Below are 27119 nucleotides of genomic sequence, written 5' to 3' on the forward strand. Positions count from 1 at the left end.
TTTTAGACGAACGAGCACCGAAATTCTAATGGATTGTTCTGTGGCCGCCGAGAGATAAGAGTTGTCTGGTTCCCAACTTCCAACTCTCGTTTGATTCCGCGGAGCACCCTTGTTCAGTTGCACCCTAAATTTTAAAAAAGTGTTACAGTACCTATCACATCAAATGTTTATGGTCTGTGCATGGAGCATTAAATATAGATGAAAAAAAAACTAATTGCACAGTTTGGTAGAAAATTGTGAGACGAACGTTTTGAGCTTAATTAATCTATGTTTGAATACTAATTGCCAAATAAAAACGAAGTTGCTATCGTTATCCCAAATTCCAACTTCCTGCAACTAAAGAAGGGCTCACTTATTGATGCTCAGTAGTGGCCACGATACTTCTGACAAGTGGGGAGAATGACCACCTCACCGGTGACCTCATCTTTTTCTTACAAGCAGCTTCGCTCATCCTTCCTAATAATGCATACAAATTTAAACCATGGCTGATGTTGCAAACATTTAGTACAAAAATACAAGCTCTCGCTCTTGCTCGACTGTGCTACTCCACCAGCCGCTGCTAGTTTCCTTCAGGTCGTGAACAGTAACTGCTGCAGCAATCACTTCCGAGCCCGAGCGAGCAGGATGAACAAGGGTCCTGCAGTCTCCTTCGTAGTCCGTACACGACGTAATTACACATCATCTCCGGCTGTCTGCACTGCAGACAGCAGTAACGCGCACACACACCCGGAGGCGGCCGGAGCCGGCCTGAAGCATGCATCTGACTGATCTGACGACCGATCCATCCTGGCGGCTTCATCATCCGGGAACGAACAGAGCAAATAAGCCACCGGCGGTGGTGGCGACGGCGAGTGCCCAGACGACGGCGGCCGCGACGGCCGAAGGCATGACCGCCGCGACCTTCCACGCGAAGGCCACGGTGAGCAGCGTGGTGAGCGGCCACACCAAGCGCCTCGCCCGCTCCCTGGCCGGCGAACCGGGGGCCGCCCGCTCGTAGTCCCGGAGGCAGCAGAAGAGGAGGAGCAGGGTGGTGTACGCACCTGAGACGAAGAGGATGGAGGCGGGGTCGTCCCTGACGCGGTAGATGGCCAGGCCGGAGTTGAGGGTGAGCACGCCCAGGCCGGCTTTGGTGACCCAGGTCGGCGCGAGGTTGGCCATGGCAGAGCAGAGGTGTGTGGAGCTAGGGATGCTGACGTCGACAGCTTTATTGTGTGGTGTGTCTTGACTCTTGACTTGAGTCTTGAGTTCTTGACGTCTAGGAAGGGTCAAGGTTCACACTGCTCTATATGAAGGGGAACGTGTGGACAGCAAGTCTCGTGGCCTTGTGGCCAGGATCTTTTTGATAAAATATAAGTTTTCAGCCATCTTTTTTTTTAGGAAAAAGTTTTCAGCCATCTAATTTTAACAAGAAAATTTTGCCGCGCGACCCATGTAAATTAGTTATAACCAGAAGAACACCCACGCTTGGCCTCGGGAACTACTGAATTGGAATAAAATTTAACTATTTATATAATTCTTAGAAAGAGATTATCTATTATAAACTAATGTTAGTGGATAGCGTGGCACGCATATGTGGCGCGACTAAATGTATATTAGTGGATGATGTGTCTCGCTGACGTGGATATCATAATTGTTTGTGCTAGTGAACTTTAATTCAAGTGGTAGTGGACTGCTGAGTGGACATCTTGCATGTCAAAAAAATTGCCAGTAGAGTTTTGCTTTATAAGAGTACATGATTGACTACTGGCCCATGTAGGGAAACAAAAACCGTATGGTTGTCTAATTAAGGGTCTCTTTAATACACACAACTAGTTAGTAGTTGAGGCTAGAAATTAATCCAAATGAGTTATAATGGACTAGTTAGTTGGCTCATAAATAGTTAAAGACTTAGTTAAAAAAAACTGACCCTTTTATTTGGATGCGTACTAACTAGCTAGCAATTAGCCCTCGTATCCAAGTAAACTCTTGGACGAAAAAAAAGTTAAGAAAAATGGCTCAACACTATATTATTGGCTGGTAGTGTTTAATCTTAAGTGTTATGTGTAAAGCTCTTTAAAATACTACAACATACTATGAGGGTTGTGCTAATGATAAGGACACACGAGGTTGTTCGTATTAAAGCACATTTAGCTTTTTGTCGAAATATAAAGTAGGACCCATTTGTGCACACTGTATCTTGGCTGAAACTGGTCGAAAAACACTGTTCTGGCTGAATTACTATGACAGAAAAATACTATTCTAACTGAAAAAATAAGCCAAACAAGCCGAATATGGCCGAACGGGGCCTATATGACCCTTTTGTGTTTGCAGACACGATCTTTAAAGAGCCACACATTATTATAGTATTATCTACGTTTATGTGTATTCCAAGCTTAGTTAGGGTGTGTTTAGTTAGTGAAATTTGGAAATTTGGCTATTGTAGTATTTTCGTTTTTATTTGGCAATTAGTGTTCAATCATGGACTAATTAGGCTCAAAATGTTCATCTCGCGATTTCCAACCAAACTGTGCAATTAGTTTTTTTTCATCTATATTTAATGCTCCATGCACATATCGTAAGATTCGATGTGATGTCTACTTAAGCATTTTTTTGGAAACTTTTTGGGAACTAAACATAGCCTTAGTTGAAATTTAAAAACTTGATGCTGTACATGTATGCTCGGACCACCTAATTATTTACATATTAAAAAAAACCAGCGGATGGCCCACTCAGGTCTAGGCCTGGTCCGAGCGGCCTATTTGATGCTAATGAGCAAGAGTTTTTAGCTTGAAAAAGTCTAGTTTTTTTTGGCTCGTTCTGAGTAATGCCTTGGTTTAGGAGAGGGGATAATCTTAGTAGATATTGGGTGTTGGTGACTCAAGGGCCAAGGCTGTAAAACTCTGGGTCAAGAACGTGTACTTAGGGATGTCACAACACTTTGATACAACAGAAAAGAAATCTAAGCGCGTGTTTAGTTCCCACCCTAAATTTCAAAAAAGTGCTACACTAGCCATCATATCGAATCTTGCGATACATGCATGGAGCATTAAATGTAGACGAAAAAAAACTAATTGCACAGTTTGGTTGGAAATTGCGAGACGAACGTTTTGAGCCTAATTAGTCCATGATTGAACAATATTTGCCAAATAAAAATGAAAGTGCTATAGTAGCCAAATTTTCAACTTCCACCCAACTAAACACGCGCTAAGTTGTTTCTTGTTGTGTCTTTTGTTTTGCATTTTCATAGTGTCCTCATCTTATTTAGTGCTTCCCATATGTTTTTGTGTGCAAGTAACATTTGAGTGACATAGGATCTTTTCATGGTAGTGTGTTCATAGATGATATGTTTTACTTTTGCTCTTAAGTACGATATTGTCAATGTGACTATGACTAAGGTCGACCTGGCTTAGTATGATTTCCCCAAGGATTTGATTTTCACTTCGTTCGTCTGAGCTTATCAGCCAGAATCAGCTCTACTTTTTAAACATGAAACAATGTTTTTCTCTCACGATAAATCAGCCCTGCAAATCAGCCGTAGCCACAATAAGTCCCGCCAAACAGAGCCTTTAGTGTAATCTTTTTAGTTCTAAGGCTAGAAACGCTAATAGGGTGAAGTAAATATTTAAAGCCCTAATTCGACCATCACTTAGTGTAATTTGGTCTTTTCACCGTATGATGATTGTCTCTTTCATTTTTTTTCTCTCTCCTTTGGCGAAGGTCCTCGCAGGTTTCGTGGTAAAAGTTTATTTGCCCGGTCCCGGTGTGCGGTGGTATTGATGGCGCGTGTCGGACTCGTTGCTTGCTCGCTGGGAGCTGCCTTCTGGCCTTGAATGATTGACCCATCGTGCAGACGTGCACGGCAGTGATCGCCACATGCATTTCACCCAAAACTAAAAAAAAAAAAAAAAAACTGATGGAGCCGGTGACACGACATACCGCGGTAACATGTTCCATTCCGATCTAGTCCACCGGTGTGGGTGTGTTATCAACGCGATGCCTATTATGATTTCTAAAGAATAAAATATCGCTAACATCTACGGTGTATTATCTACCTCTATAATATAAAGAAAAGGTTTTAAATAATTAAGAATGGAATTGGAAGGAGAGGTTATTTTGGTGCCGCAAATAAATTCCAGAAAGACAATCAGGCATGCAAGCAATCATTCAAGCAATCACGCAAGCATTCAAACATACACTCAAGCAAACAAAATGCAGGCAATGGAATTTAAATGCGAAGCAATCTTTCTAATCCTAGAAAATTATTTTTATTGCTACAACTAAATCCTACGTGACACAAATGCATATGGTGGATTTTGATGCAGGGTTTTCGGAAAACCTTTTATTTTAAAAAGCGGTTTTGCGGGAGATAATTAGTCAAGGTTTCGTTTGTAAGTTTTAAAAAGTTTAATTTTTTAGTGAATTTTAATGATGCAAAAACACGGGTGTTATAGCCGTCTCGGTTAAGTTCATGATTAACCGTGACCTTTGGACCGAGGTGGTTGGCTTGTCCGCCTCAGTTAAGCCATTTCGCCCGCCTCGATTAAGTTTCCTGTAGTAGTGTGGAATATCATATCGTATTTTAGCGAATCGGACACAGTCCACATGTAACACCCTCGATGTTACACCCTAAACATTTACTAAAACATGTCATGAGCATCATGTTTATGTGTTAGTGTATGTGATAAAGTGTGTAGATTAATTTCTTGTAACCTAAAATCACTAATAAAAATGTTAAATGAAAGTCGATTCAATAGCTCATGTATATTGAGTAGGGTTTAAAACTGATTTTTATTGAACAAAAATGCTATAGAACATGTATGTGACGTTTAAATAAAGATTGAAATATGAACTTTGTAGATGACAATAAAATACTTGATGTAGAAAAATAACAGTGCTAGCCAACATTTCTAATAGCCTAGAAATACAAATTGGAATCAAGTTCAGCTCAAAAGACTTAGAATAATTTCAAGTATGTTGACAGTTAGACAATGCCATGTTTGGCAATTTATTTTGTCAAATTGGGTTAAGAAAATGTGTCATGTGTTAGTTCGGTTTGGTACCCTCATATGCTATCTTGAGCATGGTGAAGATGGTTAAGGTCCAGAAGCAACCGTTTAATTTCTATAGGCGCTTTAAAATTCGTGCACGACACGGTCTCGGGCTGGTTGGCTGCGTGGGCGTGGTCACCATGCTCGGGCACTCGGCGTCGCCACGCTGGATGTCCCGCGCGCACACGCGCTGCCACGCGTGGCCGGCCACGGCTGCTCTGGCCTAGCTGTGGCCTGGCCGCAGCTGGCTCCTAGCGTGTGGAGCCGCTGCTGCTGCTTGCGCAGCCAGGCGGTGCTGTCACCGGCCCCGCCGCGCTGCCGCACTGCCGACCCGCCGTGCGCCGTGACGCAGCCGCTTTTCCCAGCGAGGGCCATCTTCGCATGGGCTGGCCTCGCGTGGGCCACGCCTACGGGCCGCTGCACGCGCTGTGTCGCATGGGCCGCGCATGTGGGCTGCGTGGGAGAATTCATTTTTCTTTTTCATAAGGAATTAGAAATAGTTTTTTAATTTAATTTCTGAGTTGATCTTTGGCAATTAATATAAAATCGTGTAGGTGTCCATAAATTGTGAAATAAATTTTGTTAGGTTCCTAAAATTGTGCTCTATCTGTAAGTGTATTTAGTTCATATATATACATGTTGATACCAGAAGCTATTAAATCATTTGGGAGGTCTCAATATTATTAGGTTAAATATTGTATGAATTTTTGTGGTAAATTGATGGTAGCTTTAGTCCTAAAAAATTTATGGTAGCTTCATTATATTATTATGTGCTCACTGTAATTTTTGTAGCCTAAGAATAGACTAAGCATTAGGGTAGTTAAATGCTCTTTGTTTCAAATATACATTAAATCATTAGTAGAAATAAAGATATATCCTTCATTTGCAAAGCTAGGTGTTTGTTAGTTGAACCTAACACTTTGCTTCGTAAAGATGATAATTAGCTTAGTACCTTAGTCATTAGAGCTAGTTTAGTAACTTAGTATGTGTATTCTTAGTTTAAGAGTTGTTGTTGCCTAAATGCTAAGTGTTGCATCATCATCGTATGCATGTAGAGAACGAGTTGACGGTGATCGTGACCACCGGCGATCACGAGTTCGAGGAGATCGTCGAGGAGTACGAGGAGGAGATTCTCGTGCAGGAGGAGGGCCCGGAGCGGCCACTGACTGACTCAGCTGACACCGCGCCTGCCCAAGGCAAGCCCCGATACATCATCCTTATTTTTTATAATCACTAAATATATATGTGATGTGCATTTACGTTATATGAATTTTATGAAAACCACATGCATAGATATATCTATTCTATGAGTCTTACTAGTACAGGTTCGAGTAGATGCTATGCTTAGGTTTTCGGTAGCATGAGTAACCTGTTGTTACTCATAATAGGTGGTTATTATTATTACTCTCATAATAAAATAATAAAAAGAAAATGGAGACCGGACAGGGATATGGTATGGATATTGGTGGGTGTAACAGGTTGTATCCCGCGGCCAACGGGGCTTAGCTTGGTTACACTGTTTTCTCTGTTCGTGTCGATTAAGGACCGTCCGTTGCTGTGGATGTTAGTCAGGTCATAGACTTATTATCCTGAGCACATACTTACTTATGGCAGCGGAAAGGCTCGTTACGCTCGTGTCGTAGGTTCTGACTCTTTCCAGACCGACTGATTGGAGGCGGGGAAAGGTGGAGGTCTAAGCACCATGTTGAGACTGGGTCTCAAGTGTGCGGGCTTGGAGTCCAAGTTTGGACAGGGACCTAGACCCCTTGACATGAGTGAAATGGATTGGTCTTATTTATGCCTGGGGTACAAACGGGCCGTGTGTTTCGGAGTACCCAGCTAGGATACATTGGTTCGCGAATCGCCGTTTCCGTCAGACAGTACGACTTGGCAATGGTCTAGCACCTGGACCGTAGTAAGAACTGGAAAATGAAAAATGGTGAAATAGTTCTGATTGCTTAACCCTTGCTTAAAAGCAGAACATGTGCTTACCTAGAATGGTTAGCTAATGAAGTAATTATGACTGCTAATTAAACTTGATCTTAAGGACGTACCTCTAGTAATGCTTTTCGTAAAAAAAAGAAAACAACATGCCCATATTGCCTATCATATCTCTGAGAGTCGGAAAACTATTCCCACTAGTCGAGTAAGTCTTGCAAGTACATTGTGTACTCAGGGTTTATTTTACCCCTGTTGTAGGTGCAGCTTGAGGAGTAGCTCTTGTGTGGAGGATTCTTCTGGTGGGCACAGACGGATTCTTGCATCGTTTCCGCTAGATGTTTATTTTTGTTCCGCTATTTGATTATCTCACTCTAAACTCTGGTATTGTAATAAATAATTTTTCAAAACTCTTGTTGTATGAAATGGACTAATATTTTGTAAGCTCGTACTCATTATTAGATTCTGGAGGTAAAACGTGGATTGTTTTGAGTTCTCCCTTGGGGTGTGCTCGACGGAACTGTCCGATGTAGCTCACTTTCGAGGTGCTTAGTGTCTAGTGAAAGACTAGCGCCTCTAAAAGCGTGTTATTTCGGACGGTTCTGCCACACCACACTTCTGAACTTTCTTTCTCTTGTGATGGAGCATTTCGCCGTTTTTCTTTTATATGTGGAACATATTTTCTTTGCAACTAGAAAATGGGTCCGGAACATTTTCATTCTGATGCTTTTATTATTCTTCCTTACCCGTGGAACAAAATGTTTCTCGATGAAACGTGCGAAGAAAATTATTCCAGGTATAGATGCAAGAGAGAATTGTTCCATCCGAGAAAATAGGTGAACAAAATGTTTCTCGATGAAACGTGCGAAGAAAATTGTTCCAGGTATAGATGCAAGAGAGAATTGTTCCATCCGAGAAAATAGGTGTATTTGGGGCCACTTGTTCTTTAGCACTACTTCAGCAGTACTTTTCAGCGAATGAACAGTGTTTTTTTCTCTCACAACAAATCAGTATAAGCATCCGCTTAAGCTAAATTTCAGTGATGAATGGGCTAAATAGGTAGCTGCTGCATGTGAGAATGGAGACCTTAATTAGTCCTTGTTCCGTATAGCTCCTTAGCGTTCTGCCCCTTGAAAAAATATTATAATAGCACTGTTTGCCTGTAGGTGGAGCCTTTATCTTTTTTAAGGCGAAAAATAAACTGACAAAAAGAGGAGCCGGCAGAACTGCAATGGCAACCTCCACGGGCTCTGGGCTACAGTATTTCTACAGTGAAATAGTGCTACAATGAATTAGTGACCAATAGTATTGATTGAAGTTACGCCAAATGACCCCTTGCAAAGAAACAAAAGTGCGAAGGCAACACTTCAAATGTCGGATGTCTCGATAGCGTTAAGGGGAGAACAAGAAAAAAGAAAAACTTTAGAGCGATATAGTTTTTTTTTTTACAATTATGCCTTGGCACGTCACATAATTCATTAAAAGGTTAAAATAAAACACATTACAGTAAGCCATGGCTTATCAAAACAAACACCGGCCCCAAGAACAAGTTCCCAAGCTACACAAAACGGCTCTAGTCTTATGAGACTTGGACAATTTGCGACAAAAGAGCTCCTAACGACGGAAGCCGCCCGTAACCAGCAAAATCCACAAATCAACCTCTGCTTTGATTCATTCCAAACACCAATACTACGTACTAGCAAAAGTCCACGGTCACTTTGAGGTTTATTCAATTGTGGTCCACATCAAAGTTGCAGAGTTTTGTTGCAACGTTTGTCGACCTTTGGACACTCTAAACTGTAAAGTCAACTTGTTAACATATGAACTTTGAAAAAAGAGAAAGAAACAGAGTAAACCCATATATTAGTCTAAAAAACATGTAAACATAGACATATAAATCATATAAAAGTATGTAAGCTTAGCTTCTAATAAAGAGTTAACTTCTTATTCTTTCTTAGACCCTGTTTACTATAACCTAGCTCTTTTTACACCGTTAGAGCTGTCTCTAGGCGCGGCTACGGCCACCTGGCCGCCACATAAGCCACTTTGTATTACAAAAGTCATCAGCTATATACACATATTAAGCTAGCTAGCACTGGGGTACGTACTCCATACCTTACTACACGGGTCGAGCAGGCAGAGGTACTCGGTAGGCACACTGCACACACGTATGAACACTATCTACAGCACAGAAGAAGAAGTCCTCCCGCTGGCAGCCTGGCCCTGACGAACCACCCATGTCTTCACTCTTCAGGCCTGCAGGAAGAGCGCGAAGAAGCCACCGGCGGTGGTGGCGACGGCCAGACCCCAGACGACGCCGGCCACGACATGCGACGGCATGACCGCGGCCACCTTCCACGCAAAGGCCAGGGTGAGCAGAGCGGTGACGGGCCACGCGGCGCGCCTGGCCCGCTCCCTGGCGGGGGACCCTGGCGCCGCGCGCTCGTACGCGCGGAGGCAGGCGAAGAGGAGCAGCAGGAGCAGGTACGAGGACGCGACGAAGAGGGTGGACGCCACGTCGCCCCTGGCGCGGTAGATGGCGAGGCCCGAGTTGACGGTGAGCACGCCGAGGCCCGCGCCGGCGATCAAGGTCTGCCCCCGGTTGTTGTTGTCCGCCATGGGCAGTGGCCGGTGCCAATAGTGTAGTAGTGCCAGTGTGTGCTCAAGCCTGAATTCGGCAGCCAGGTATACCAGAGAGCTTGCGGAGTACGTGCTTGAGTGTACGTGGAAACTCTGTTTGACTCGACCAGTGGAACGACTATAAGACAAGCTAGTCTCGCCCGTTCGAACATGAATATCGGAGGAGATTGGCTAGTACGTGTTGGTGTAGCAAAGCCGCTGCGCCCACCCCAGCTGCTCACAGACTTGCTTATAGGCGGCGTAGTACATGTTCCGGATAGGACCCCCGACCACGTGACGTCGTCAGGCGAATTTCATGGAAATCGCGGAGGGTGGCGTATATCGTACGTTGAAAGCTAGCTCTGCTCTGGTTGTCAATTTAAACATGGCAACGGCCCCGATCCCCGATTCTCCGCGGGGAATTTCTCTATTAGGGGATGGGGATAGGGCCAAATTGATCTCCACAGGGATCTAAACGGGGAAAAAATTACCCCCCGTCGGGTCTGGCGGGGACGGGGATGGGGGATCAATCCTCGTACCCGATATCCGCTTCCCCGCCCCGTTTAGGGCCTGTTTGGAACGCAGGAATACAAAACAAAGGAATGGAAAAAACACAAGAATAGAATAGAGCAAAAAGTAGAAAACTACGGGATTTGAAAACACAGGAATAAAAACTTTGGGGTGTTTGGATCACAGGAAAACAAAAATGCCACATGTGCCCAAGAACCAGGTTCCATGCTTGAGAACTTGACGAAACATTGTAGGAATTTTTCCTTTAGGTTTCCTTGGATGCTTTTTTCCCTAAGTTTTGTGAAGCACGGTTAGTCTTTCCTTTGGAAAGGAATGCAGGTTTCCTTTGTTCCAAACAGCAAATTGAGGAAATATTCCTATGGAATTCATTCCTTTGATTTTCCTTTGGAAATCCTCCATTCCAAACAAGCCCTTAGTACACATGCTTCGCTTTCTTTGTTGATGGCCCAACTAGCCCATGAAGGCCCAATATCATCCAAGTATATAACACCAATAACCCTAACTTCTCCACCCTAGAGTTCCCTGTCCCAGGCTCCCAGCCACCCCTTCCGCCGCCGCCATGCTTCCAGGTGCCTGTCACCACTCACCACTGCTGCACGACGGCTCCAGCAAGCCCGCAAGTTGTCCATCTGTGCACCTCCGGCGACGGCGCATCTGCGCGATCCTCCAGTAGCGGCGACGCATCCACGTGCAGACACTATGGGTAGCTACGCCCTGCAGCCGCGCGTGCTCCACAAAGAGCAGCAGCTCGTGTCCATGTGCTCCCCACGGGCAACAGTGCGTGCTTCCCCATTCCCCAAGGATAGTAGTGGCTTCTTGAAGTAGGTAGGTACTGGAGCTTCAGATCAAGACTTATCACCACTGTCGTGGTCCATGGATTTGTCCTCCACGTCCCTACCCTACTCAATATCTTGCTATTTGGCTATTTCTATTTTCTTGATTGCTATTTCTGGATTGTAATTCGTGTTGTACTCTAATTTCATATCAATGCCTTATGTGAATGGTGATGATGATAAACTAACACGGGGCGGGGATCCCCGATTGGGATTTTCCCCCATGCGGGGACGGGGATGGGGAAGAAAGCTTCCCGGTTAGCTTTGGCGGGGACGGGGACGGGGAATTTATCTCCCCGCGGGGACGGGGATGGGGAGGCATCCTCCGACGGGGAATTCCCCGTTGCCATCTTTAAATGTCAATTGCACTGAGCATTGTGCATACAATGCAATTCATAAACCTGTTACACCTTTCAAGTACCCTCTGGCCTAAAATAGAAGTCATTCTAATTTCTCGAGAAGCCAATTTTTTTACTTTGACTAATTATATATAAAAGAATATTAATATTTATAATACATAATTAATATCGTTAAATAGATTGTTGAATATACTTTCATAATAAATTTATTTGAGGATATAAATGTTGCACATATTTTATATAAATCTAGTTAAAATTAAGAAAATTTAACCGGTACGTATCTTATATTCTTATAATGTCATTCTTGAGACGGAGTGAGTATACGTTGTCAATTTCGCCATTTACATTGTCGCTGGTCAAGATCTCGGGATATGCTTTGCAGCAGTGTGCTTGACTAATCGCTGGATAAGCTTCCATGTGCCCATCGTCCGTTACTTTCCTGTGGGTCGATCTTTTTCAGGAATCAGGAGAGGACAACCCAAGCATCAGAGCACGTCGTTTCTTTTCTTTTTCTTATTTTTTTTCCTCCCCGGGATGTACGCCCCGTGTTCTTGATAAGTCGCGTATAGGATAAAGTTGTTAGAAAATAGAGAACAAGGGAGAGCGATTGATGCAAATAGTTATTCGTTGTATTATATATATATATATATATATATATATATATATATATATATATATATATATATATATATAGACCTCATGTGGACGGTTAGAGAGAGATATGAAAAGTTCTTTGGATTAATCTCTAATTGAGCATTAAATAATAAACCTTGAAACACGGGGAGCCTTAGCAAATAATTTTATTTATGTGAAATTATACATGACTCATGTGCATCCCACCACCGTCGTCACACGGTAAACTTTCAAGCATCATGTGTATCTGCCAAAAGTAAAGCAAGAGCTCAAGAGTCATCCTCAAAATTGAAAAATAATAATAATATGTCAAGCATCCGAGCCGAGAATCGTCCAGATAGTACCATAGAATAGTTTCGATCGGCTGTTTGGTTGGTGGCCGTTGCCTAATAAACCTGATTGAAAACACTATCTGACCTAAGACGGTCTCCAATAACGCGACTTATCCCCAAAAATACGTCGTGCACAGTGGATAAGTAGCAAAAAATTAGCCTCCAACCGAGTACGCAAACACAACAGCCATTTTGGGTCGGAGGCGACGCGGGAGGCAAATAAGCGTCGTCGAGGAGAGACGACGCAAAAATCTTGCGCCCTGGGCCTGTGGACGAGATGACGGCGAGGACCGCGGCGGGGCGCTCGCCCTAGCGCCGCTGGCCGAGGAAGGGGCTCCCGCGCCTGTGCCGGGGGGCGGGCACCGCGGAGGCTTGGTCGCGGCTGCGGACACCACCGAGGCCTGGCCGCACCGGAGCGCCGGCGGGCGAGCACCGCGGGGGGGCGGTGGAGGGAGGGAGGGAGAGAGAGAGAGAGAGAGAGAGGCGCACGGGCGGAGGAGGAGAGGGGCGTGGCCGGCTCGCGCGAGGCGAGCTCGCCGTGGGAGCACCTCCGGAGCCGCCGGCCTTGGTGGCCTCACCGGATCTGGGACTGCTCCCTCGCGGCCGGTGATGAGCAGCGCCGCATGGGGGCGGAGGTGAGCAGCGTGAGGAGCAGGCGGCGCTCTAGCCCACCCGCCGCGCTATCACGCCGAGGGAGAGGGAGAGAGAGAAAGGGGAGGCGGGAGGGGAGGGGGCTCGGACGGGAGCCACGGTGCGGGCGGAGGCACGGGGGTTGGGACGAGGAGTGAGGGAGAGAGAGACAGACAGAGAGATGGAGGAGGCGATGAGATATTTTGGGCAGGCGCGGTGGGCTGTTGGAGAGGCAACGTTTTGGGTCCGTGACCTATTTACTGTGCAGAGCCTAATTTCTGGAATGGGTCGCTGATATAGGTATGGACTGTTGGAGATAGTCTAAGGCCATCGAAATCAGATGGGCTCGGGATAGACTTGTTGAACCAATACTCAACCAATTACACGCAGTTTGTGCAGGTGGCTTTGGGTGCACACAGGGGCGGAGGATAGTTGTCATGTTCGTTTAGCTTATAAGTCGTACTTTTTCAGCCAACGAATAGTATTTTTCACAATAAATCAGTCAATAGTACTTTCAGCTATGGCTTATCAGCCAAGCGAACAGGGCAAGTGGAGGCCAAACTACCAACTTAGTTGGCAGAAGTTTAATGGCCCCCAAGATATGTAGCAAGTTGAATTCTATATATCTATAACATGTCACGATGGTTTCATGTTGGAATGAGCAATCCAGGCCCCTCTTGGTATTGGGGTAGGGTGGCCTAACCGAATACTCCCTCGGTTCAGGAGGAATGCAATTTTAGCATAGTATCACGTTTTTTATTTTAAGTTTGACTAATTATAGATTAAAAGATATTAATATTTTATCAATATCAAATAAATATCATTAGATTAATTATGAAATGTATTTTCACAATATATTAATTTGAAGTCATAAATATAAATAATATTTACTAGAAATTTGGTCAAACGTGAACTATTTTTGCCGGTACGTTGTATTCTTTCTTAGACGGAGGAAGTAATTGATAAGAGCATCTCCAGTAGATTCAGTTACAACTCCACAACAGATTGGTAATATGGTTGTCCCAATACCCTTTTTAGATTATTGAAGGAGATAATTTTGTAGATCATCAATAAATCAAGACTACACCTATCATTGTGTTTTTTTTATTCTTTTCTTCATCATCTCTCCACTCCGCCCAAAAACACATCTCTCTTCTTACCCGCTGCACTCTCTCTCTCTCTCCTCTCTCCTCTCTCTCCTCTATCCTCTCTCTCTCCCCCCCCCCCCATTGAGCCTATCTTCAGGGTCAAGGTGGCTCCTACTCAATTAGGCCCCATTTAGATGCCACCCAAAATCCAAAATTTTTCAAGATTCTCCGTCATATCAAATCTTGCGGCACATGCATGGAGCATTAAATATAGGTAAAAAGAATAACTAATTGCACAGTTTGCCCGTAATTAACGAGACAAATCTTTTAAGCCTAAATAGTCCATAATTGGATAATTTTTATCAAATACAAACGAAAGTGCTACAGTAGCCGAAAGCTAAAAATTTTTACGATCTAAACGAGCCTTAGTTCATTTCCTCTGGCTCCCCACTCCTCTCGGGTCCCACTAGCCGCCGACCCTCCTGCATCCCCCCTTCCCAACGACGAAGGATGGCAATGGTACTCGTACGACACACGTACGGAGTAGTGCGCCCATAGTGGGCCTTGGCCACCAGAAGGTAGCTTATGGGCCGCGTATCTATACAACATCTCAAAGGATGATGACCCACGCTGAAAACGATGTTGGGCTTGCACTGGAGCACCAGTTCCTCTCTTTTCTCGGTATGGGCCGCGACGGGGATAACCATGATGACACCGCCGCCACGTGTGTAGTGCTGTGGGCCTGTGCCACGTACGGACGTACCAGACGCGGCACCGACCACGCCGTCCAACAGACTACTAGAGGCAGTGCGGACCATGCCGGCAAAGCTGACCGGCATAGTTTACTGATACGTATTTAGCCACGCACATGTGGTCCACCTTCACTGATCAATGCAATGCATCAAATTACATGTCCGCTGGGGTATCGTTCGGATTGCAATACTTCCTGTACGCCGTCCTGTAACTTTGCGTCCGAACACGGCTAAACTAAAACAAATCTTTATTCTTTTGTATTTATCCAACCGTCTCTCCCGAGCCCATACCTCAATCCTCATTGCGTATCTGTTCGGCCCCAAAACAGCGTGGCTGCTCATCCGTCCACCACCTTCTCTAGCGCGAGCTCATTGGGCTATCGTGCCGTTTCCTTTATCCATTGCCAGCCGCGCTGCACACCCTTGCTCCCTACGCGCTCACCTGCGTGGTAGCCACTTGCGTCGCTCGACGTGGATTCTCATCCGTCCGTAGTCTTCCCAGCGCACTTGTCGGGCTGCCGCACCGTGGCCTTCCCCCATCACCGGCCGCGCCGCGCGCCCCCGCTCCCTGCGTCGCTCGCTCCCTCACTGTTCGTCCGTTGCCCATCGTCGTTGGGCGTGCCGTTGACCCCGCCATGGCCGCTGGGGTACACGTACTGTGGCGCCTCATGTCTTTCCCGACCGAGCCAAGGGCACCCACGAGCATGCCCGATGCTGGTGGTGCTCGCGGACTGTGGCTCGCCAACGGCTCCCACCCCGACGGCCGAAATCGACTGGCCCGGCCTTTGCTCCCCTATGCTGCATATGTATAATTCAAATGTTTTAGACGTTTCAGATGTATGTTGTAAATATTTCATCTTGATGTTGTAAAAGTAGATCGGAAGATGTTGCATTGTATATGTTGCAAGTTTTTCAAAGGCATGTTATAAGCGTTTATTCAAAATGTTCCATCTGTTTCCAGACGTCTGTTGCAATCTTTTTTATCTAGACGTTGCATATGTTTCACACATATGTTGCAACAGTATATTCCAAATATTTCAGTTGTTTTAGTCTTATGTTGTAGCAAATGGTTTCATGTTGCGAGTTGCAAATCTGGATGTTTCGTGTGTTTTACACCCATGTTGCAAGTGTGTTCTAAATGTTTCATCCACTTTTCAGACGTATGTTGCATTTAAATGTTTCATCTATGGCCGGGTTCGAGCGGGTTGGGCGTGGCGTGCGCGCGCGGGGGGAGGGGGGTGGTTTTTGGTGGACGGTGCCGCTAGGGGCCGGCGGATGGTGGTGTTGCGGTCGTAGCGCATAGGGATCGTGCTCATTCTCAGCTGCTCAACCCAGCTCCTGAGTGCTGTCCGCAAGGAGGGAGAGGAGGGGGTCAAGGGCGACCAGTGGGCAGAGGCGGGGCGAAGTGCGTGCGTGGGGGTGACGAAGACGAACGGGGTCGGGGCGAAGGCGAACGGGAACGGGCTGCGCGGGCATCCGGGACGCGCGCGTCCGCCCGGACGTCCGGACACTAGCTAGCCACGCCCCGCAGGAATTCTAAAACTTCGGTATCCACATATTGTATTGGAACGTAGGATGTGTTCCAAAAATCGGTGTCCTAGATTTTATTTCCTAGATTTCAACAATCCGGTACAGACGGTACCTATGATGCTGCTTGATAACCAAATTTCCACCAAAAGGAAAGAGGGAAATTATTGTAAACGGTGCGCCACCGCATCGTTTGCGAGCCTCAGAATCAAAAAAATCTGAGTTCCGTAGAGCACTGCAGTGTTGCCTCGTTAGTCGGCACCTTGCCCCTTCCGACGCGGCTCTCTCTCCATCAAGCCGACGCTCATTGAACTACAGCGACTCTCAAGATTCAAGACGACGTTCGACTTTTATTTGTCGAGCTACGAACGTAACGATGTGGAATCCAGTTCCAGAAGAAGACACCGAGGTGACGAAGGAAGGAATAGGATTCTGTAAAGCGACGACAGGCAAATACAGATCATGCACGACTGCAACATAGGTACTAGCTAGTTGAAGAACAAGGCCCACAGCCCGCCGGCGGCCGTGGCCACGGCCATGCCCCAGACCAGGGCGTCCACCGGCGGCGGCATGAGCGGAGCCACCCTGGACGCGAACATCGCCGTCAGCAGCGCGGTGAGCAACCACACCGCGGCCTTGACCCTGCCGCTCCCTGCCCTGCCGCGGCGACGCTCGAACTCACGGAGGCAGACGAAGAGGAGGACGAGGGCCGCGTCCGCGACGAGCACGAACGCGACGGCGCCTGCGTCGCCCCAGGATTTGCAGACGGCGAGCGCCGAGTTGCACGCTAGGACACTGAAGCCTACCTTGGTCAGCCCAGAATAGCGCCGATCCATGCGATGCTCACAGTCACAGGGGAGACAGGGGCCGGGTGCCTGATCGTAGAAACTAGAAAGTTTTTCTTTTCTGGGCGGCAATGCAGCGTTTGAACTTAAGCCTACTATCGTTGGTGTCGGTGACGAGACGACCGAGCAGTTCGGCCTTCGTTTTATAGCCGTTTCCCGCTAGGCCGCGGCCGGCGGGGCACTATTTTAAAAAGTCGTAGCTCGTGTATTTAAAAGGACCCTATTTAAAATTCCATATTGCGTGGTACTTTCGGCGCTCCCTTTTCAAATTCAAATTTTCGTGCCCGCTAGCCTGCACCACAACCATGTCCGAGTGGGCGACCACACACACCAGTAAAACAACACAGGCAGTAAAATAAACGGTAATTCTTGGTCCATTCGTCCGAGCTTTACTCGAGTGTCGAACAGACACAGGGTGTAGGGCCATGTGACACAACGTTTATATATTAATATGAGTTAATTTATCATCACCTGTCCATTCATTCGGCTGCCCGCTCCGCTCCTCCTACACTGTTCCTGTTAGATAATGCTGTGCGCGCCTGCCCCGCTCCTCATGCCGCTGTTCTGGCCGATGCTCCGCGCGCTTGCTCTGCTGCTGGTGTAGTTGCTCCTCCTCTGCTGCCGCTGCCCGGCCCGCCCGACGATGTCGCCAGCTTAAGGAGAAGCGCTGGGCCTTGGCACAGAAACCTTCCAGCCTCGCTTCTTGCTATAGCTATGGTTCCCCGATGCTGACGGCGAAGAAGGCCGCGCCAGGATATGATGCATGTTGCAAGTGTATATTTGAAATATTTCAGATGTTTTAGAGGTACGTTTTAGTTGTTTCACATAGATGTTGTAAAAGTAGATCAGGACATTGCATATGTTGTCACTATTGTACCCGTACGTTACAAGCGTATATCTTCAATGTTTCATCCGCTTTTTCAGACTATGTTGTAAGTGCGTTTATCTGGATGTTGCATATGTTTCACACATATGTTGTAAGTGTTTTATCTCGATGTTTGCGTATATTTGCAATAGTTTTTAATTATTTTTGCAAGTGTTTCAGATGAATGTTTCAAGTATTTTATCTGTCCTTTTTATATAATGCAAGTGTTACATCCGGATGTTTCAAAAGTAGATCGGATGTTGCACATGGAATACGTATAGAAAGCAGGAAGGGCACGAGCGGTCCCCATACGGGCGACTAGTTTGGGTGACGTGAGCCCACGCGTGGACACACGAAACGGAGGGGAAACCGACTGCAGTCGTAGACGTCTAGACGCGATTGTCGGTACGGGACCCACGGGATACCCCGCAAGGAAGGGAGAAGACCTAGTCTAATTAGGATTCTTCTCCTGTAATCTTAGTAGCAGTATTACTCTGTAATCCTACTAGGAACTCTCATTGTAAACCGACTAGGACTCTGGCCTCCTGACTATATAAAGGAGGGCACGGCTCCTTAGATTGGAGAGTTCAACAGAACAATTGTACGATACAACACTTCATAATCAATCCAACGCAAAGGCAAACACCGACTAGACGTAGGGCTATTACTCGATCTGCGATCAAGGGCCTGAACCAGGATAAATCGACTGTCTCTTGCGTTAACCATCGAGTTCTGCATACGCTGAAGCCCGAACATACTACCCCGGGTACCCCCGTGGCAGGCTATCGGTGATCAAACATCGACAGCTGGCGCGCCAGGTAGGGGCTTTCGGTGACTTTGCATCCGAGAGCTTGATGGACCTCGACAACATGATCTTCTCGAAGGGATCGACCTTCATCTTCGGTTCATGGATCTGCAAGGCGGGCGACGATGGCAAGCTCCAAGGCCGTCTTCTTGAAGATTCAGATCATCATCAGGACCATCCTATTTCGACGATAACAACAGATCTGCTTGCCGAAAGATTCGCACAGCTCAATCCGACTCAGTTCTCGCAAATTCACGCGTCCGATTCAAACTCAGGTTCCGCTTCCGAAATGAAGTCTTATCTGAGTTCTTTCGGGAAACCGTGTTCTTTTCTGACAAAGCTCCGGGACATAACGTCAACCTGTCAAGGATACTACTCGGAGTACACCTAGAATACTTCAAAGGAGTCGAGTCTTTTTCCGTTCAGACTCCACAACATGGCAACATCCTATCAGACATGGCATGAAGGATCCACTTATCCCATGCTTAGAATGCCACTGAAGGGAGCCCAGAAAGGTCTCGTTTTAACCATAACATCTCAAGATTGCATCATTCACTGGCCAGATACCGTTCCTGAGGATGACAACGCCCAACTAGTCGATGACACAACAACAGCAATTCTACCCTACCAAGAAGGAGATTCCATCTATGACTTTGAGACCTCTACTGAAGTCATCAACAGCTCTGCCAATACAGAAATCAACGACAATGACAGAACAACTCACGCTAGAGAAGTACTCATGATTCGTCGTCCTCGATCACCATTGACCCCCCCAGAAGCACCTGACGTAAGGTCTTCAGATGAATCCGAGTCCAATATATCACCATTTATCCAGGGATACGATGGTGAGACTGAGAGCCAGAGGCAAGCAAGTGAAAGAAAGAACAAATTAAAACAAGGACGACAACGCCATGCAAAACAGTAGAAAGACACTTGGATCAAATATGAATCAGACCTAGCCTAGTACAATAGAAGAAAATCAGAACGAGAAATCGAAGAAGGACGAGCAGCGAGTACTCCCTACGATAAGATCTGGGAAGCACTAGAAGAACTCAGGGCGACCTCACATCCCAATGAGAAACAAGAACAGCTTCGAGATTTCCTTCGATCAACAATCTTTAAAACGAACGACGGAAAGGAAACATCTCATGAACAGGAAGATCAAAATCAAAGGAAGTCTGCTTTAGAAAGATTAGGACCAAGTGGAAGTCACAACAGAGGAAGCCAAAGAAATCATAGTCAAAATAACCGAGTCGAGCAACCAAGAAAGGACAAAAGCAAAGCACCTACTTGGACAACCACACAAAACTACTCTTACCAAGATGACAGTTGGCAAGAAGGGGGCGCAGAATCAGAATATACAGAAGCCAGGACACATGATAGATTTCCCTATTTTGCAAACAGACTCGCTTTGATTCGACTACCTCACAAGTTCAAACTGTCCAACCACTCCAAATACGACGGCAAGACCGAACCGAAGCAATGGCTTAGAATTTACTCACAATCGATTGAATTAGCCAGAGGAGACGATGACATCAAAACCTTGTTCTTCCCCATGGCCCTAGAAACCATGCCGCTTCAATGGTTTGACAAATTAAATCCCGGATCAATCAGAAATTAAGAAGACTTATAAAGAGCTTTCTGTGAAAATTTTGCGGGAATTATTACACATCCAATCACCAACACAGAATTAAAAGGACTCAAGCAGAAAGGAAGTAAAAGTCTCAGAAATTACTATCGATGATTTGGCGAACTACGAGCTCAAGTACATGACATCACACAACGAGAAGTAATCGAAGCTTTCTCTCACGGAATCGTGGCTAGGTGGCAATTCCAAGACTTCTACAAAGAAAACCCAAGAAATAACGAAGAATTTAGAAGAACAGTAGAAAACATGATTACTACAGAAGAAAAAACGAAAGAAAGATTCCCAAAAAGGAACAACAGAGACAACCCGGATAGGCAAAATCATCGAAACAATAGACATCAGGAGAGAAAGCGAGGACCAGACAACACGGTAGCAATGGCTGACAAATTAAAGAAATTTACCAAGCCTAGAAGATATGATGACATTGAAAACATGCGTTGCCCTTTACACCCCAATGGGAGGCACACCATCAGAAATTGCTACACCTTCAACGAAAGGTACACTAGAAAAGATAGCAAGGGAAACAATAAAGAAGACAATCAGAAAAAGGAAGGAGACAACCATGATGACAAGGGGTTCTAAAAATCCAGAGGGATAGTAGCAGTAATCTTTGCCGGAATTCCAGACTCTAGAAGCAAACATCAAGAAAAGCTAGCGCTACGAACAATTATGGCCGCAGAACCCGCTACACCAAGATATCTCAACTGGTCAGAGTACCCAATCCAATTCTCAAGAGAAGACCAGTGGACCAGCATAGGAAACGCAGGCCATTACCCATTGGTTTTAGATCCAACCATTGCCGGTATGACTGTCACAAAAGTACTAATTGACGGAGGAGCAGGACTCAACATCATCTTTTCAGAAACTCTAAGGAAGATGGGACTACAACTCGCCGGGATGATCACACCAACAAGCACACCTTTTTATGGCATAGTACCCGGCAAGGCAGCAATGCCACTTGGACAAATTACTCTACCAGTTACCTTTGGGACTCCCTCGAACTACCGCACAGAGTTCATCAAATTTGAAGTCATAGATTTCGATTCCTCATATCATGCAATTCTTGGGCGCCCAGCACTAGCAAAATTCATGGCAATACCACATTATCTGTACCTGTTTCTTAAGATGTCAGGGCCTAACAGAGTTCTTTCTCTTCGGAGCGATTTAAAGCGCGCATTTGACTGCGACGTACATGCGATCCAAATTGCAGCAAAGGCATAGGCAAACGATGGAAGAAAGGAAATAGCCACTATCGCCGCAGAAACAAGCCAAGAAGAACTAGAGATACCGGCTAAGAGACCAAGCATCCTAGCACCACCAAAAGAAGCCAACATGAAGTAAATCGACCTAGGCACCGGTGATCCCACAAAAACAGCAACCATTAGTGCCCACCTATCAGCAAAATAGGAACTCGTGCTCACCAACTTTCTTCGGGACAACAAGAATATCTTCACTTGGAAGCCGGCCGACATGCCATGGGTCCCAAGAGAGTTGGCTGAGCACGGAATTGATATCAATGAAGGCTCCAAGCCTGTGAAGCAACGACTATGACGATTCTCTCCTAACAAGAAGGCAACGATTAAAAAGGAAATTACAAAACTAATGGCAGCTGGATTCATCAGGGAAATTCTACATCCGGATTGGCTAGCAAATCCAGTTCTGGTATAGAAAAAGAACATAGACGAGTGGCGCATGTGTGTTGACTACACAGATCTCAACAAACACTACCCAAAAGATCCGTTCGGGCTACCACGCATTGATCAGATAGTTAATTCAACAGCAGGATCTACCCTATTATCTTTTTTTGATTGCTATTTCGGGTATCACCAGATCGCATTAAAAGAACAGGACCAAAGCAAGACATCTTTCATCACTCTGTTCGGCGCCTACTGCTATAGGACCATGTTATTTGGACTTAAGAATGCTGGAGCCACTTACCAAAGAGCCATCCAAACATGCCTCGGTGATTAGATCAGCAAAAACGTAGAAGCATACGTGGATGACGTGGTTGTAAAAACAAAGAACCCAGATACACTGATTGAAGACTTAAAACAAACTTTCGAGAACCTAAAGAGGTGGAGGTGGAAATTGAACCCAAACAAGTGCGTATTCGGAGTTCCCTCAGGACAACTACTCGGATTCTTGGTCAGTCATCGCAGAATCAAAGCAAGCACCAAGCAAATTCGAGCAATAACAGAGATGGGCCCTCCTCGAAGCATCAAAGACGTACAAAAACTAACAGGCTGCATAGCGACACTCAACCGTTTCATATCAAGACTCGGCAAAAAAGGGTTGCCTTTCTTTAAACTACTAAAGAAGACAGACAAGTTCGAGTGGACGGAAGAAGCCAATGAAGCTTTCAAGAGACTTAAAGCATACCTCACCTCCTCACCAGTCCTCACACCTCCAAAGAAAGACGAAGACATGATGTTATATATTACAGCAACTACTACTGTAGTCAGCATAGCAATAGTAGTGGGAAGGGAAGAAAAAGGGTGCGTGTATAAAGTACAATACCCAGTATACTACATTAGTGAAGTTATATCAGAATCAAAAATCCGGTATCCGCATGTGCAAAAACTACTCTACGCCCTACTGATCACTTCACGCAAGCTTTGTCACTATTTTGAAAGCCACAAGATTACCATGGTAACAGATTTCTCACTAGGAGACATCTTACACAACAAAGACACAACAGGACGCATATCCAAGTGGGCGGTTGAACTCGATGCTCTCAACATCGATTTCACCCCGCGAAAAGCAATTAAATCTCAAGCCCTTGCTGATTTTGTTGCTGAATGGACAGAAATTCAACAACCCGTATCAAGCGCCATCCTTGATCATTGGAAGATGTACTTTGATGGATCACTTAAGCTAGGCGGAGCTGGGGCAGGCGTCCTCCTAATTTCTCTAGATGGAAGACAACTAAAGTATGTCCTCCAGATATTATGGCAAGCCACCAACAATGAAGCAGAATATGAAGCTCTCATACACGGGCTAAGAGTGGCTATTACCCTCGGAATCAAGCGACTACTCATATACGGCGATTCAGCAGTAGTCATCAACCAAGTCAACAAAGATTGGGATTGCACCAAAGAAAACATGGGTGCTTACTGTGCTGAAATCCGAAAACTCGAAAAACACTTCCAAGGACTAGAAATTCTACATGTCCTGCGGGATTCCAACATTGTAGCAGATCTTCTTGCCAAGCTTGGATCCGACGGGGCAAAGGTCCCACCCGGCGTATTCATAGAGGAGTTATCAGCTCCTTCTATCAAACAATCCGGTGAGACAACCACAGAACTCATAGCCAAAGGCAACCAGATTCTGGTGATCAAAACTTCATGGACACATGTTTTTATTGATTACATCAAAGAGAATAAGTTGCCGGTGGAAAAACATCAAGCCACACAAGTTGTCTGCAGAAGCAAGAATTACGTCCTAGTGGGAGACAAGCTATACAGAAGAGCCGCATCATTAGGAGTACTCCTAAAATATGTCTCATTTAAAGAAGGCAAACAAATCCTAGACGAAATAAACCCAGGCTGCTGTGGAAATCATGCCGCTTTAAGAACACTAGTCGGTAAAGCATTCCGCACTAGTTTCTACTGGCCAACCGCTTTGAAAGACGCAGAAAAACTCGTCAGAAGATGCAAAAGTTGTCAGATGTTTGCAAGATAAGCTCATGTGCTAGCCCACAACCTCATCTACATTCCACCCGCTTGGCCTTTCTCCTGCTAGGGGCTGGATCAAGTGGGACCTCTCAAGAAAGCAAAGGGTGGTTTCGAGTACATCTTTGTAGCAATCGACAAGTTCACCAAGTGGATCGAATACAAACCACTCGCAAAATACAGCGTAGCCAAAGCGGTCGAGTTCATCCAAGATATTATACACCGTTTCGGCATGCCCAATCGAATCATCATAGATTTGGGTTCTCCCTTCACAGCTACAGAATTCAAAAGTTGGGCACAGGATTGTGGCTTCAGTATAGATTACGCATCAGTCGCACATCCAGAAGCTAACAGACAGGTAGAAAGGGCTAATGGACTCATACTAGCCGGATTAAAACCAAGATTGTATGAAGAACTAGTAGACTATGGGTCAAAATGGATCGAAGAATTACCCAAAGTTGTATAGGGGCTACGGACTCAAATAAGCAGAGCCACCGGATACTCACCCTTCTTCTTAGTGTACGGATCAGAAGCCGTACTACCCGTAGACCTGATCTGGACGTCACCAAGGATAGAACAATACGACGAAGGAGAAGCAGAACACACCTGTAGATTAGAACTCGACAGCACAGAAGAAGTCAGAATAAATGCCACCCTACAATCAGCGAAATACCTCCAAGGACTAAGGCACCACTACAACAAGAATACACAGTCTCGATCATTACAAGTCGGAGACCTAGCACTAAGAAGAATACAAAAAACCGATGGACGACACAAACTACTCAGTCCATGGGAAGGTCCTTTTATTGTCGCAAAAGTCATCGGACCAGGCACATACAAGCTCATAATTGAAGATGGAAAAGAAGTCAACAATACATGGCACATCAGTCAGCTATGAAGATTCTACGCATAAAAATAACTCAAGGGAGAATATGTATACAAGACACAAGAGGTCAACGTTCATGATCAACAAGATACCGCAATGTATCATTGTAACACATCAATACTCATGATCAATAAAGATGATTATCTCTCGACAAACATATGTCTCATGGCTCTATCCGAGTTGTTTCCTAAATGCAAAATGGCTGAAAAGACGCCTGAGCATCCCGTCCGAGAGCAAAATAGTTGAAAAGACACTTGAACCCGCCGATAAGGATAGCTAACAAGCTAACACCCGAAATAAAAATGCAAAATGGCTGAAAAGACGCCTGAGCATCCCAGCCAAGAGCAAAATAGTTGGAAAGACACTTAAGCCCGCCGATGAGGGTAGCTAACAAGCTAACACCGAAATAAAAATGCAAAATGGCTGAAAAGATGCCTGAGCATCCCGGCCGAGAGCAAAATAGTTGGAAAGACACTTGAGCTCGCCGATGAGGGTAGCTAACAAGTTAACACCCGAAATAAAATGCAAAATGGCTGAAAAGACGCCTGAGCATCCCGGCCGAGAGCAAAATAGTTGAAAAGACACTTGAGCCAGCCGATGAGGGTAGTTAACAAGCTAACACCCAAAATAAATTGAAAATGGCTGAAAATACGCCTGAGCATCCCGGCCGAGAGCAAAATAGCTGAAAAGACGCTTGAGCCCGCTGATGAGGGTAGCTAACAAGCTAGAACCCCGAAATAAAATCAAAACGACTAAAACTAAGCCTGGGCATAGACTAGAGCATTATCAAAAGCAAGACCCTCCAGCTACTTGCACCAAATAGCAAGAGGCTCAGGGGCTACACTGGAGATACCCAAGAACGCAAAGATCTACATATGACGAGTTGTTTACAACTCGACATATCAAGAAAGGTCGTCAACACAAAGATCTATATATAATGAGTTGTTTACTTAAACAGAAAAGTACTTGATAAATCATCCGAGGAATAGGCAGGGCATTCAGGCAAAGAAGACATCAACAAAAAAGACCTTCATTCAAAAAAGAAGTATAATGTCATATTACAAGGCACGGGCATAAAAGTTGAATACATCAAGCCTCATCATCAGAAGAAGGGAGAATGATATTAAGATTATCTACTATCCTACTAGCCAAGTCTTCAACTTCTAGCTCCATCCTCTCAACAGCATCGATGTATTCTTGACTATCAGATTCCTCTGCTATCTTGGACAAAGGAATCGCTGGAGCAAGAACCCGAACTTGGGCCAGAACATTCTTGGTACACAGTTGAGCGCACCTCTTCACAAACTCTTGGAAACGAGTCGGAATTCGAGGAATCAACTGAGCCCAAGATTGCCCGTCATCCGCTAGAGTTTGAAGAACGTCGGCTACTGAATGAAAGGATTTCCACAAAGCCTTTTAGTTTTCAGTAGCCGTCGCCAACCTGCCAGACAAGTCTTCAATGGTTTTTTGGGCCTGCACAAGATCTCTATCAGCTCCACGCCTAATCAACTTAGCAAGCGCAAGCTCCTCTTCAGCATGAGTAATTACCTCCTCAGCCTTGTTGTGACTTGTACGAACAAGAGTCTTCATTTCTTCAACGCCCTCCGAGAGCTTCTGCTTTTCAACCCGGAGAGCTGGACGAAGCAGCAAACAACAAGTCAGCAGAAAGGAAAGTTTGAGCACAAAAAGAAACAAAAATAACCCTCAATACCGTTGCACTCCTTCTTCACGGCCTCCAAGTCCTTCACGGCCTCCGAGTTCTTTCGAGCCTCCTGAAGAGCGGCATCCCTCTACTTCTCGATTTCAACAGCTCGAGCACGAAGAGATTTTTCTTCATCCTGATGCATTTGACGCTCAGCCTCCATCTCGGCCCAGAGGAGATCAAGATTAGCTTTCAGGATGCTCACTTCTGAAGACAACTTTTTCTCGTTTTCAGACGAGAAAAAGAAGCCGGTATGATCATGAGAGAAGGACTAAGCAAAAAGATACAAAGAAAAACAAAGAATAAGGACCAAAGAAAAGCGACAAAGAAGGAACGATGAAAAAGCTTACCTAGAGCTTTTCTCCAAAAGAAGTCGCAAGGGACGACAAGTTTCCCCAGGCAGCAGTTAACTCCGATAGCCGATGAGT

The 27119-nt window shown here is 45.5% G+C and overlaps 3 protein-coding genes across 3 annotated transcripts; all 3 read right to left on the reverse strand.

The window, feature by feature from the left end:
• Positions 1-442: 442 nt before the first annotated feature.
• LOC136527297 (uncharacterized) lies at positions 443-1270 on the reverse strand. The gene has a single exon (XM_066519983.1). The coding sequence runs from the start codon at positions 1156-1158 to the stop codon at positions 799-801; it is 360 nt and encodes a 119-aa protein (XP_066376080.1). The 5' UTR covers positions 1159-1270; the 3' UTR covers positions 443-798.
• A 7622-nt stretch (positions 1271-8892) lies between these two features.
• LOC136525166 (uncharacterized) lies at positions 8893-9866 on the reverse strand. Its single transcript, XM_066518165.1, has one exon. It carries the CDS (start codon positions 9582-9584, stop codon positions 9216-9218), a length of 369 nt encoding a protein of 122 aa, XP_066374262.1. The 5' UTR covers positions 9585-9866; the 3' UTR covers positions 8893-9215.
• A 6454-nt stretch (positions 9867-16320) lies between these two features.
• LOC136529979 (uncharacterized) lies at positions 16321-17213 on the reverse strand. The gene has a single exon (XM_066523033.1). The coding sequence runs from the start codon at positions 17103-17105 to the stop codon at positions 16758-16760; it is 348 nt and encodes a 115-aa protein (XP_066379130.1). The 5' UTR covers positions 17106-17213; the 3' UTR covers positions 16321-16757.
• Positions 17214-27119: the final 9906 nt, after the last annotated feature.

The sequence above is a fragment of the Miscanthus floridulus genome, chromosome 19 (genome assembly GCF_019320115.1).
Source record: "Miscanthus floridulus cultivar M001 chromosome 19, ASM1932011v1, whole genome shotgun sequence".
NCBI lineage: Eukaryota > Viridiplantae > Streptophyta > Magnoliopsida > Poales > Poaceae > Miscanthus > Miscanthus floridulus.